General features: G+C 48.3%; 1 protein-coding gene across 6 annotated transcripts in view; it reads left to right on the top strand.

Annotated features, from left to right (window-relative positions):
- znf423 (zinc finger protein 423) overlaps positions 1–13852 on the top strand; it is a 131345-nt gene that overhangs the window by 58072 nt on the left and 59421 nt on the right. For all 6 annotated transcript variants that reach the window (XM_019361973.2, XM_005463055.4, XM_005463054.4 and 3 more), the window contains 8 exons: positions 10913–11090; positions 11556–11680; positions 11940–12021; positions 12100–12175; positions 12282–12562; positions 12651–12934; positions 13014–13394; positions 13529–13710. In XM_019361973.2, the coding sequence (XP_019217518.1) occupies positions 10913–11090; positions 11556–11680; positions 11940–12021; positions 12100–12175; positions 12282–12562; positions 12651–12934; positions 13014–13394; positions 13529–13710 (1589 nt within the window). The remainder of the gene's footprint in view (positions 1–10912; positions 11091–11555; positions 11681–11939; positions 12022–12099; positions 12176–12281; positions 12563–12650; positions 12935–13013; positions 13395–13528; positions 13711–13852) is intronic.

The following is a 13852-nucleotide window of genomic DNA, read 5'->3' as shown; positions in this document are numbered from 1 at the left end:
AGAGGTGATTTACGCACTGCGGTTTCAGCTGTGTGCCACCGTGTACCGGTACTGCTCCGAGTACTCACCTTTGCATCTCACATACTCAGTTTTTCCCGTTAAATCTGTTCCATTAGTGAAATGTGTGTTTAAAAGCCCCACCAGCCCTTAATTATTCATATTTTAGTAATACAATCCAAGTTAACGGTTCAAACATTAGTACATAATAAAACTCCTGAGGCTTTGCTTTTAATTTAATTTGTCCGTTTAAATTAATTTTGGGGGCATGCTTGTGCTTTTAGCTTGCTGCTCTGTGGAGGGGAGGGGGTTGGAAACGAGAGAGAGGGAGAGAAAGGAGTGAGGGGGGGCGAGAACGTCGATATCAGGGCTTGCTCAGGGAGATGAATCTGTTACAGGTGGAAGAATACAGCAGCAATACAGGTGTGTGTGCTTGATGGAGGCGCTGGCTGATGCATGATGGGAAAGGAGTTTACTAGCCAACTGAAAGCAGATGAAATTTTATCAGCTGTATTTAAATGTTTGCATTGAACAAAGGCAAAGGACACGAGCAGGTGGACACTGAGTGACAGCGAGAAAAAGGACGGGCTGGTTGTGAGGAGCTGGAGACGAATCACGGGGGAACGGGAGGAATACAGGGGCTGGGATAGAGGTGGGGATACAAGGGGGCCCCCTCGAAACGCAAGCACAATGAAGCCCAGTCAGTCAGAGGGCCAGTTCCATTTCTCTGCTCTCACCACTCTATTAGACTCTGTGTGTGTGTGTGTGTGTGTGTGTGTGTGTGTGTGAGAGAGAGAGGTATAGAAAAAGAATGTGTGCTCATGTTTGACTTTGTGGTGCCTGTGTGTGCATGTGCAAATGTTCAGCTGCATGTCTAGAACTGTGTGTGTGTGTGTGTGTGTGTGTGTGTGTGTGTGTGTGTGTTTGAAGCCAGTGTGGTGCTGTACAATAGTTTGGGTCCCAGAGCAATCCGCTTTTCTGCTGCAGAGACCAACCAGTCAGTGGTCTCCATTGATCTGCACCCCTTCACCACAGACACTCCCACCCACTGTGTGTGTGTGAGTGTGTGTGTGTGCGCGCGCACATCCCATTTTCTCCTATCAGCAGCCACATGCACGTGTACTCATGTTTTATACCACGCCTCCTCCTTTCGTGACCTTCACCTTTGTGATAGCTTTTTGTGAAACAATGTTTGTATCTGTTCTTCAAAGTGTTTGCATATCTCAGGGTTTGTGCAGTTTTGTGTGTTTGTGTGTGTGCCTTTCCTTTTCCTGTTGGGCGGTCACAGCAGAGAGAAGAAAGTAGAGAGGTGTGTGTGGAAGAGAGCAATTTACCCTCAAAACCCTCCTTCATTCCACACACACACACACACACACACACACACACACACACACACACACACGGCTCCGCTTGGCGGATGTAGGTTGTAATTACGGGACCCCCCGGCCTCTGTCTTTCTGTCTTACCCGACTTTGCCCTGCCGACCTCTCCCCCCCTTTGATCTGTTTCATGTCACCAGCTCACACACACATTTACACACCTGACTCTCTCACACACACACATACACACACACACACACACACACTTTTTTCCTCCCAACCCTAGCTTTGTTTCTGTGTGTGCATCCCTCCGTGTGTGTCTGAACGCTGCTTTTTGTTGCAGCCAGCGTGAGGTCGTTAATTCACACAGGAGCCTGTTTTCTGGACGGTTTGTTCTGAGAGCTTCTTCACCACCACTCTGAACCTGCTGCTTTGTCCTGGTTTCATCCTTTCTATCTAATCTCTGTAAAACCACATCTGCACGTGGAATATAAAGAATGTTGGTACAGTTTGTGTTCGTAGTCTGTTCGATGTCAGAGAAAAGATATATTAGTTTAAATATTACATGAATCAATGAGTTTCGAGTATTTTAAGGATCAGTCTTTCTGTTGTGTGTCTGCCTCCTGCCCCCCCCCCGCCCCCCCCCCGTCACCTTTTTCCTCCCTTCGCTCGTTCTGCTCGTCCTCGACCCTCGGCTTGTCGTCTTCTCTTTCTCGAGGGACAGAGAGGTTTAATAGATGAGTAATTATTCTCCAGCACTCACGCTCTTTTCAGGTGAAACCACATAGATGAGGTGACCAGCTGTATTTCTGTGTGTGCACCCACATATTCTACATATATGAGAGAGAGGTTGGTCATGTTAGCGACTGCTGTTAGGCCTCACATATACACCAACTCTGAATAAAACACATTACATTAAATGCCTTCAGGTGAAAAGCTTGTGTTGCCTCTGTCGGTGCTTTTTTATCTTATCTTTAATAATTTGTTAATGGCCAGAATCACAAACCGACTCTGAATCAGGACGTCCAGGTGGGTGAAAACTGATTCACATAAAACACGTTGCAGTTCATGTCTGCTCAGTTTTCTTTGCTGTTTTGGTTTGGTTGTCTTTAGTTATTGGCTGCATGTGTTTGTGCATATTTATGCATATTACTTGGTCGTGTACGTGTCTGTCCCAGTGTGTATTCTCTGTTTCCATCTCTCCTGCCGTCTGTGCCACTAATCCCTGAGTGTGTCAGTAATGGCAGGTCCAGGTGTTCTGCACTGCTCTGCTCCTCCCTCGGGGACTCCTCTTCACTGTGTGTGTCTGTGTGTGTGTGTGTGTGTGTGTGTGTGTGTGCGTCTCTCATGGGGGGTTTAAGAGTTGTGAGTAGGGGGCTGTCCAGGATCCCATTTTCCAGAAGGGGAGCGCTGGGCTGGCAGTACCCGCCTCTCGCAGCTTGCTCTCGGGTTTCCCCTGGGCACAAGAACCCCCCCCCCCCCCCCCCCCCCCCCCCCCCCACCACACTGTTGGCCCCCCGGGACGTCAGCAGCCTCTCTGTCTCTTTATCCCTCATTTTTCCTACTCTCTGTCCTCTGATCCCTCACTTGGCAGCCTCAGTTACTTTCCTGTTGATGGAGAGGCTTTTAAAGGCGCTAGCTTGGTTGAAAACACTGTGTGCATGTATATTTGTGTTACATATAGAGAGATGAGTGTGTTTGTTTACCTGAGTCTATGTGTGTAACTGTGTTTGAGTTTTGAACGGCAAGCTCCAGCTGCCTGCATCACTTATTTATAGGTCCCACGTACGCGTAGGCGAATGTGGGAGGACCTCTGTGTGTGTGTGTGTGTGTGTGTGTGTGTGTGTATTGTTGATACATCAATCACATCCATTTATAGCAGATGCAGTTTGTTTTAAAATGATGAATGCACACATGATCCTGTGTGTGGTTCTCACTAAACACTAATTATCTGTTATTATTCACAAGGCAACACTAACAATGCTTTGAAATATAACTTGGCTCCTGTTATTCATAACTGTGCGTATTATTGCAGTTATGTGGGTATTTCAGTAAATGTCCAAGAGCCTGTGTGTGTGTGTGTGTGTGTGTGTGTGTGTGTGTGTGTGACTCAGGTGAATGTGTTTCTAGGTTAGTGAGCGGTCTGCCAGTCCACCAAACCTCATTCTTATAAATAGATGATATGGCCGCCGGCATGCACACAATGGGATCACACCACTCTGAGCGTGTATGTGTGTGTGTCTTCATGAAAACACGTGCATATGTTGTGTATGTGTGCGTTGGCACGGTGTTGTTGTTTATCTAACACTCTGCCTGACAGCTGGTTCTCATTTCTGAGTGAACAAACAGCAGACAAGATGGATGGAGGGACGAGGAGCTCGCCGCACGGGGAACGCAGCCACCGACTCTCCCGGTTTAGGTGCCTCGCTCGGCGTTTTCGACTGAGAGTTGATGAAGTAAATATGCAAAGGGAAACGGTGAGATTAAAGGAGAAGGAGTCTGAAGATGGAGAGGATAGGGAATAAAAGAGGGAAGTGTGGTTAAGAGGAAGCAGATGCGAGACCTCCTCTCCCACATGCTGTGTGGGAGAGACAGACCTGGTTGTTGTTGCGTGTACCTCTTTATGTGCGCTGCTTTTTTCCATCACTTTATTGGCTCAAAGAGTCGACGTTTCCAAGCGCGCTGTATTTGTGGTGCTGCTGAGCTTGGCGTGGTCGTAATGACAGGCAGTGGAATCACAGAGGTGTGCAGCAATGTCACAGGTTTTTACTCTGATAGCCAAAGTCCCTAAAATGCGCTTGCATACATTTTGAAAGCTCATTCAGCAGCTTTACAGCTGAACCACAGAGCTGTCCGCATTAATCCTCAGATACTTCTTTATGTGCACTTCAGTATTCATTTGTATGACCTGCGCTGACCTTGTCTTAGATTGTTGAGCTGCTCTGTGTGTTTAATGCACTATTTGATATTTGTATAGCGTTTTTTATACTGTATGCTCGGGGCAAACTTGTCATCTGCCAGCCCGCTGTCCACCCACCCCCATCCTTAGCCCCCTGCCCCTAACCTTCTGCCCTCAAACACACTTGCACACACACACAAACACACACTGCCCATATGGAGCAGTTGGCGCCCAAAAGCGTCCAAAGCAGCCGGACCCATTCCCAGGGCAGGAGGTGAGGGTCCCCGCCGCCTGCTTAGAGCGTGTGAATGCATGTGTTTCTGTGTGTGTCCATCTATCGTGTTCTTGCGGGCTCGAGCCCCGGACAGACTGCCGCATCGTCCTCTCTGTCTGTCCTCGCTGTGGCTCGTGTGCGTTTGTGTGCGTTTTTCCTGACAGACTGCGTCCCGTGTCAGCTGCAAGGACAGCAGCAGAGGACTGTGGGTCCTCGAGGCGTAGGCCAGGGATGCAGCCGTGTCCGCATATGTGTACACCGCTTCACCAGTTAACATTGAACATATGTGTGTGTGTGTGAGGAGGGGGGGGGCATGTTCATGTTCAAGAGAAAATAAAGTCAGAAGCTGGTCACTCGGCATTATTTTATCTGCGGTATTCGCTGATTATGGAAATAAGACAAAGCATTGTTCTGTCGGCACATTAGATGGACTACACAACAGGTAGTTTCACTCCAACAATCTGACTGGTCAAAGTAAAAGTCCTACTGTGCAAATCTCAATGCATGGCAACCAGTAAGCTAAGCACAGCTGACTGGTTGCCATGTCAACTCTCATGGTAATCACAGAGCCAGGTAGGGATCTTTCTTCTACTGTCTTGTTTGGCTGTGCCGATTCACTATGTGCAGCATGTGTGACAAAGCGTCAGATTATTGCAGCACGCTAAGGCTCGTACGTTACTGTTACTGTCAAGTTATGACTGCGGCTACACGTCCAACATCACAGCCAAACAAAGTAATAAGCAGCCCCCCTCAGTAAATGTGATCGAGCCTGCTTTTTCGGAGCAAAACACACAAATCGTGCAATTTATTAGTGAAATGTAATCGTCAGGTTTGTGCTGCGGCCCGTCGAAATGATTTTCAGCATGGGTCTGAGACGATGCTGTTATTTTAAGCTGCAGGATGTTGTTCACGTGAATGAAAGGTGCAGCAGAAATGATGACACGTTTCTCAACTTACTTCACCGTGGGATTTTGAGTCGGGCTTTAATTGTGTTTGTGTGCATATGTGAGATAGTCAGAGCCAGAATGAGTGTGTGCTGGGCTGCCCAGAGTGAGCCAAGGGTGGAAGTTGTTTTTCTGCCCCCTGTGGTGAGTGTGTGTGTGTGTGTGTGTGTGTGTGTGTGTGCACGCCTGGGGCAGCCTGGGGCCATCGGAGGGGGCCTAGGGAGCGGTTGAAGGAGGGATGAAGAGGGAGAGAGGGATGGAGGGATATAAGGTCAGCGGGGGTCTTGTGGGGAAAAGGTGCAGGTCTGGGCTGATGGCCAGCCTCAAAGGTGGACTGGATAGTTGGACTGGGAGGAACTGGGCTGTAAGAAAGAGAGGTGGAGCACACGTCTGTACCTGGGATGCTTGGAATAGCGGCCCTGTCGGACTTTCTCTCATCCACTCATGCAAAATCAGAATTAAAGAGAATATTCGACCACACCAGCTCACTGGTGTCCTTCATTCGAATTTATGCTTTTTTATTTGAATAATATTTTATTCTGACAGCTAATTGGGAGGTTAACCTAACAGATGACTTCTTTTATTCATTTATAATATCAGTTCACTATCTTGGGCAGTTTTAGCTTTCGTTGCAGCAGCCTTGGGACCTGAAAGCCTTTTGCTGCAACCAGCTGAGCGTCTTTGATTCAAACATCAAAGACGTATAAAAGAGCGAAAGCGTGACATACATGGATTGTATTTCCATTTCAGGCATTTAGTCGACATCGTTATCCGGGGCTAACTAAATGAACCCGAGTTGTTCTTGGCTGTCAGTTCATTGACTCATTTCATCAGTCGCTGCACCGCAGCCAGACATGCGATATTTCAAATGTACCTACTGGTTTTTATTTTTAGGGTTTCCAGTAATTATCGCAGACCTTGACGTCTCCAAAGTTTCTTTTAAATTTAGATTTTGCTGCTTTGATCAAATTTCTGTGTGTGTGTGACAGTTATGACAAACGTACTGAATTTGAATGGGGGGAGGCGGGAACATAAAGAGAAATCGATCAGCGTGTGTGTCTCTTCATTAGAGTGTTTCACCAAGGCTGTGTCCTCCACACGTTGCCGCGCTGTCTGGCCTATTAGAGAGACACACGGGGAGTGTGGGTGTGTTGTTTGCATGTGTCTGTTTGTGCGCTCGTCTGTCATTTCAGGTAGACTCGGGCGGTCCGTTAACTTTCTGTCTGCTCTTTTCCATCTTTTAGTGCACACCCATAGGTCCTCTCCTCTCCTCGTTTTCGTCTCCTCTTTCATCCCACCATCTTTTCTCTCTCTTTTGGAGTTCAGAGTCCGTCCATCTGGAACATCCTCCCCCGCCTTCTCTCCCTCGGTCCCGTCCAGGCCGAGACACGGGGGTGAAGGCCAACACCAGTAGGGGAGGAACGGTGGGAGAGATAGAGGGACAGAGGGAGAGATGTCAGTGCTATAATGAGTAACAACATGAAAGGTGACGGAGGGAGGGAGGGAGGGAGTGGAAGAGAGATGAAGACGGAAGAGGAGAGGGACTGCTGAGGACAGAGGGAGGGAGGAAGAATAGAGGGAATGGATGGGAAAGACTGAGAGTAGGAAGCGGAGCGGAGCGGTTGGGGCCCCGCGGTCCACTCCGCTCCGCTCGTTCGTTTTCATTCGCCAGAGAAGAACAGAGAGGAGGAGGAGGAGGAGGAGGAGACGGGGGCAAGAACAGCGTGTGTCGGCGTCCGCCTGTTTCTCTTATTTTTTTTCTCCTTCAACACTTTCTGTACTCCCCCACCCCACCCCACCCATCCTCCTCATCTCGTCTCCTCTCGAGGATTCTTCTCTAATTTAACTTTTCATTGAAATTTTCCTCGCCCCCCCCCCCGTCCCCGTCCTCCAGTCTCTCCCAGTTTGCCACGCGGCCTTGTCTTGCCAGGTCCCCTCGTGGCCGACTGACAAAGGCGCCGTTAAAAAGCCGTGTGATCCTCCATTTTAGCGCCAGCCACGCTAGTCAGAGGATTAGGGCTCTTTAATGACGCTAATCTCTCCTCCCCTTCTTCCTCGACGCCCCCCCCCAAAAAGTGATTTCACCCTCTTGCTCGAACTAAATCTCCGCGGTGCAATCTCCCCCTTCTGCCTCTCCTCAGCCCACTTTCCCACCTCAGAAGCGTTACCACTGACTGACTCATGCATTCCTTTAATGACCAACGTGTGTCCACACAGACTTTTCTTTTGAAGGGGTGGCTGGGGGTTATTTACTTCCTTTTTGCCACTTTTCTCACGTGTCTGTAAGGTTCGGTTTCTTTTTCTGAGAGTCGAGCACACACTCACTCCTTTTCTTTATCTCCACCCGAGTCATGTTTGACAGACAATGAGTGAGGTGGCGTGCGGGAGCTGTGTCAGTAAGCTGTCCTGTGGAGTGACAGCAGTGCTGTTAGTACCGGCCTGATGATGTCAGCTCCTGATGTCCGTGGAAGCTGAACTTCAGTTACACATAAAGAACTTTTTTCTGTCACAATAGCAGTTGTTGGGTTTTGTTGTTGTTTGGATTAGAGTGTGATATGTACCTGTGTGAGTGAAAACGTGCCGACAGTCAGACAAACAAAATAAGAAGCCAACCTTTAAGAAAGCAGACAAGTTTTTTCTTATTAAGAGAAGCAGAAATGTGAACAGTCACAGTGACACTCCCAGCCTCCTCGGGGGAGCCCCCCATCATGAGACTGATCCCAGTGAGTTCCACTCAGTCCATTATACTGGTCCACTCTAAGTAATGGGCTGGATTGGTACTCGATGAGGGACGTCACATTCTGGGTTATTAGATGCTTCTCAAATTTAAGGTAGTATTTTTATCAGGTGAAGAAAAGTACGCCAATATATTAGGACCAACGAAGGCTACAGCGCTCACGCTGTCTTAGGCTACGTCCACACGTACGCGGGTATTTTTGAAAACGGAGATTTTCCGTTTTCGTTTTAAAAAATAATCCCGTCCACACGTAAAGGCAGAAATGAAGGAAAACGCTGCTAGGAACATGCCAAAGCAGCAGGTGGCGATATATTCCTAACCGTGTAGAAATGTTGGCCAATCAGAAGTCTAGAAGCCTCGGTGGGAAATAGTAAACAAAGATGGGGCGTAGAAGCAGAACCGAGTCGTATGTGTGGAGGGACAGTAACTGTGTGTGTATATGTAAGCATTTAAACACTGCAGAGAGTACAATTAACAGTAACAGTATTGTAGAAATTCATTTCACCGGAACAACAACGTGGCGCACAGTGTGACGTCAAAAAAGGCGCACATCTTTGACGCTGCGTTTTCTCCGTTTTTCTCGTCCACACGTAAATGCAAAAACAGAGTTTTCGAAAATCTCCACCCTGGCAGGCGTTTTTAGAAATCTCCGTTTTCAGTGACCGAAAACGCCGTTTACGTGTGGATGAAAGGTGCAAACGCATAGAAAAATCTGCGTTTTCAAAAACGCATCGTTTTCTCTCCGTTTTGGCCTCCCGTCCACACTGAGACGGCGTTTTCGCTCAAGGAAAACGCAGCGTTTTGAAAACGCTCTCGAAAACGGTGCTTTCGTGTTGCAGTGTGGACACACGAAAAACGGGGACTTTTGAAAACGATGACACATTTTAGTCGTGATGCAGTCATGTGACCAATTAAACTAAGATAGCTGAGGGCACAGCAGTTTTGTTTGACAGCCCTATTAAAGATTAATATCAGTTTGTACAGGCTTCAGATAGCTTTTCTTCAAATTCTTTAATTCTCACTCGCTTTTGCAACTTTGTGCTTTTGTGTTACTCGCAGCAACAACTCCACCTCATTGTTAGTCCATTTAAAAAACTTGGTGCTTTTGCGAAGTTTCAAAGAGCCAGAAAGTAAATAAGCGGCAGACAGAAATGAGGCAGGTCGAATCTTCTTGCGTTTGATACTCACGTTAGCAAACTGCGCTAGCGTTTACAGTATTTAAAACCAAAATCTTCAGAGTAATCAGCTCCCGAGCGTTGTATCTGTCTGTTTATCTGAAATTCCCGTATTTCCACACGTTTCTCATTTTTGTCTCCATTTTAATCAGATTATTTGTTTTGGTATTTTTCCTTGGTCCTGTTTCTCCCAGCACAGATTAATCTCCGTCCTCTCGACATCCCGTTCATCTCTCTGTTCCTTATAGTTTCTTAAACCTATTTAAACAAATTTCTTTCACACTTCGATGCGTTTACAGTTTCTTTTTTCAAACTCAGCCCCCCCAGAATCCTATTTGCTCATCGCCATGCCTACATTCACCCCACGATCGATTCATCACACGAATCTGTTTCCACTCTCAGTGAGACATAGTCCACAGCAGAGCCGTCACACACACAGCAGACGTACACGATTGTGGATGGTCTGTGTGTGTGTGGGCGCGCGTGTACGGGTTCTAACTATCCTGGTGGGGACCAAAATCTGACATTTACTATACTGGTGGGGACTTTCAACACAGTGGGGACCAAAATCCAGGTCCCCTCAGGGTTGCGTGCGTGTGTGTGTGCGCGCGTGTGTGTGCTGGGAGAGATTTCTAAAACGATCAAACTTCTGTAATGCACACAGTGCGTCGAGCTGCAGAAATATTGCACTGGTAGTGACTGTTGGCACAAATGTCTTCTCTGTCTGTGATTGGTTGCTGGCCCAGTTGATAAAGCCATCAGATAAAAGCAAAGAAAACAACGTCTCCTTTCCTCTCTGATCTCCTCGCTCCTTTACATTTTTCAGGCAAATGCTAAATAGCCACGCTGTGCTCCTTCGCAGAGCGCACAAAGAGGAACAGAACAATATCAAGCATTATTCAGCCCTCTCTTTTGTCGCCTCAAATCCATTCTGAAGTGTCTATTAAAGGAGTCGTGGCCTTTTTGTCGCCTCTGTGCCAGACTACACAGGAGGGAGAAAAAAGGAGAGAGAGGGAGGAAAAAAGGAAAAGAGCAATGCATAATCTCCTATGTATGACAGATAAGGGGAGTGAACATCGCCATCTTTCCGCTCTGCTCTCCACATCATCTAATCGCTTTTCCGACGTTTCAATCTGCCAAGGCCCTAATGAAAATATGATGAGGCGGATCTATGGTCCTCGGGGACGGACGGAGGGACGGGGGAGGAGGGAGGCGAGGAGAAGGAGGGAACGAGGGAGAATGAAGGGAGAGAAAATACACTCTGTCCTTATTTCTGGACTCCTTCGGGGATACATAGTTCTTGGAGCTTTCTATTTAGATGTAGCTGCTGCCCGAGTGGCTCTGGTTCTCTCTCCACCTTCTGTTTCGTTCCATCCTCTTTGTGTTTGTGTGTTTTTACCTTCCACACACTCTTTCTCCCACCTTTTGCCTTCCAAGAAAGGTGAAAGTTTTGTTTCCCCGCTATTTCTGATGGGGTTAGTTTTTACTCGCTGATCTGCAGCTGTGATTTTAAAAAAGGGGGACGCAGTTACTCCTTGTAAACTTCCTGTGTCCCCCCCTCTCTCAGACGGTGATGATGACCCAGCAGGTTTATCCTGGGTGCCTTCCTCGCCCTCCAGTAAGGATGTGGCATCGCCTTCGCAGATACCCGATGGCTGCTGTGACCTTGGCATGGCTACTGGCGGCGAGGAGGAGGGAGGAGCGGGCCTGCCGTACCCATGCCAGTTCTGTGACAAGTCCTTCAGGTACCACATTCAGATGTTTGGCTTCGGAAACGTCTGCAGGTAGTAGAAGGCAACAGTAACACATTCAGATGCATCCTCATATTCTGCTTATGAATATCAACGTGCGCACCAACAAACTGTATTCTCAGTATCGCCATGGTAACACACGGACCACTAAGGCAAACGGTAAAGGGAGTGAGGTGAATACATTTCTCACTCACCTCTCGGGGGACTGAGTCAAGAACCATTTTAAGAACAGCTGTCACATGCACACCATAGAGTCATCATCATCATCATCGTCCTCTGTATTACCCACTCTGTCCTCGCTATCGTCCTTTTCTGCTATCGAACCAACACTTTGTAAAAACGGTTCGTAGATGTCTGATATCTTCATATCCAGTTACTTTGACACGGTGCTTTTGTTAAATCACTGCGTAAGTGTTGCTGCAATAACAGATAATAAACGTTATCGTTGGTCTCTCTCAGCCGCCTGAGCTACTTGAAGCGACACGAGCAGATCCACAGCGACAAGCTGCCTTTCAAGTGCACCTTCTGCAGCCGTCTGTTTAAACACAAGCGGAGCCGAGACCGCCACGTCAAACTCCACACAGGTACATCCAAACATCTCACCTGAGACGAGCTGCTGTGTCCTCGCTTTGCCATCGGTCAGCGTTTCAGTTCTCCGGGACGTTTTCTATCCCTGTTTTTAGTCACTACGTGTCAGGATTGTCTGAGAACTTTACGACCACAGAGATGTTTGTAAAGTTGTTATTCGATGAAGCAGAGAGGAAGGAAAACTGTAGGTCTAGTTTTTGCTTTAACATCATCAGTGAAGCTTCTCTGAAGTGTGTTTGCCTTTCAATGATTTAGGAGATAAGAAGTACAGCTGTCAGGAGTGTGAGGCTGCTTTCTCTCGCTCTGATCACCTAAAGATCCACCTGAAGACGCACAGGTAACTGCTTCTGAACTTATTAGCATAACAAAGCGCTCAGAATCAGTGCTGATTTCTACTTGATTTTTCTTTTTTCAGCTCCAGCAAACCGTTTAAGTGCAGTGTGTGTAAGCGTGGCTTTTCCTCCACCTCGTCGCTGCAGAGCCACATGCAGGTAAGTGTTAGCTGTTGTACTGACTATGAGATTAATAGGCACAGGTGCACTGCATGACTGCATGTGAATATTGTTCCTCGCGTCTGAATGTCTGTGACTCCGGCAGGCTCATCGTAAGAACAGAGAGCATCTCGCTCTGAGGAGCGAGAGAGATGGAGGAAAGAAGGGAGCGGGAGGAGACGGTGACCTGGAGCAGGACCTGTACATGTGCGATTACTGCGAGGAGACGTTCAGTCAGACCGACGAGCTGGAAAAACACGTCCTGACCAGACACCCCCAGCTGTCGGACCGGGCCGACCTGCAGTGCATCCACTGTCCTGAGATCTTTCTTGACGAGGCTTCGCTCCTCACGCATATTGAAACACAGCACGCTAACCGCAAACACAAGTACTGCAGAGCGTTATCTCTCAAACTTCTCCGCTCACCACTTTTATAACCATTACTCACCTCTGACTGGCCTTTTCTGTGCCCACAGATGCCCTGTCTGCTCAGAACAGTTCCCCTCTGTCGAGGACGTGTACTGCCATCTAGACAGCCATCGTCAGCCCGATTCGTCTAATCACAGCGCTGCCAGTCCCGACCCAGCGCTGGGCAGTGTCGCCTCAATGAGCTCAGCCACTCCAGACTCCAGCGCCAGCCTGGAGAGAGGCTCCACCCCCGACTCCACACTAAAGCACAGCCAGGGCAGCGAACGGGGCCGCAGGAGAGGTGCCGATACTGGCGAGGACGTGGGGATAAACCTGGGCCATCAAGGCGGAGGTGTGTTAGCCACTTATTTACAAAGTAACTGGGCACATACCAGTTAGTCACCACTAAAGTACCCTTTCTGTCTGTGCAGGCGGGGGAGGATCCTGGGGTAAAGTGACGTACTCTTGCCCTTACTGCTCAAAGAGAGACTTCCACAGTCTGGCAGTGCTGGAGATCCACTTGAAGACCATCCATGCAGATAAGCCACAACAGAGCCACACGTGTCAGCTCTGCTTGGAAACTCTGCCAACGCTCTACAACCTCAACGAGCACGTGCGCAAAGCTCACCGTGCGAGCGGAGGAACGGTGGGCGCGGCGGCGGCGGCTTTTCCTCTGCTGCAGTTCACCAACGTCACGGCGTTCCACTGCAACTACTGTCCCGACATGTTCGGGGACATCAACTCTCTGCAAGAGCACATCAGGGTTTCCCACTGCCTGCCCGGTGGCATCATGGCAGGATCCACCACATTAGGTGTGTTTAAGAGTGAACTGCATCAGGTCAGCTGTGAGCACAGCTGCTTATCGGTTAGATGGTGTTAAGTACAGTGTCATCATTTCCTGTGACTGTTGTTGCTGCAACGATTAAAGTGAGCTTCTCCATCCTAGAAGGGAACCATGCCTTCTTCTGCAACCAGTGCTCAATGGGTTTCCTGACAGAGTCCTCGCTGACGGAGCACATTCAGCAGACACACTGCACCTCCGCAACAGGTGGAGGAAGTGCATCAGGTGGAGCAGTGGCCAAACTCGAGTCTCCCGTACTTCAGGCTGGATCTCAGTCCTTCATGGAGGTGAGGAAAAGTCCAGTTAAACTGTAAAATCTTTTCAATGTAACCAGTAATAAGAAGAAACGCAGCTTGCCTCGTTAGTTATTTCATTTATTCGTCGGACTGAGACTTTTTAACCCACAGTTCACAGTGGAAACACTGAAAC

Source organism: Oreochromis niloticus, linkage group LG7 (assembly GCF_001858045.2).
Source record: "Oreochromis niloticus isolate F11D_XX linkage group LG7, O_niloticus_UMD_NMBU, whole genome shotgun sequence".
Lineage (NCBI taxonomy): Eukaryota > Metazoa > Chordata > Actinopteri > Cichliformes > Cichlidae > Oreochromis > Oreochromis niloticus.
The sequence above is the reverse complement of the archived record's forward strand: the minus strand, read 5'-3'. Positions and strand labels throughout refer to the sequence as shown.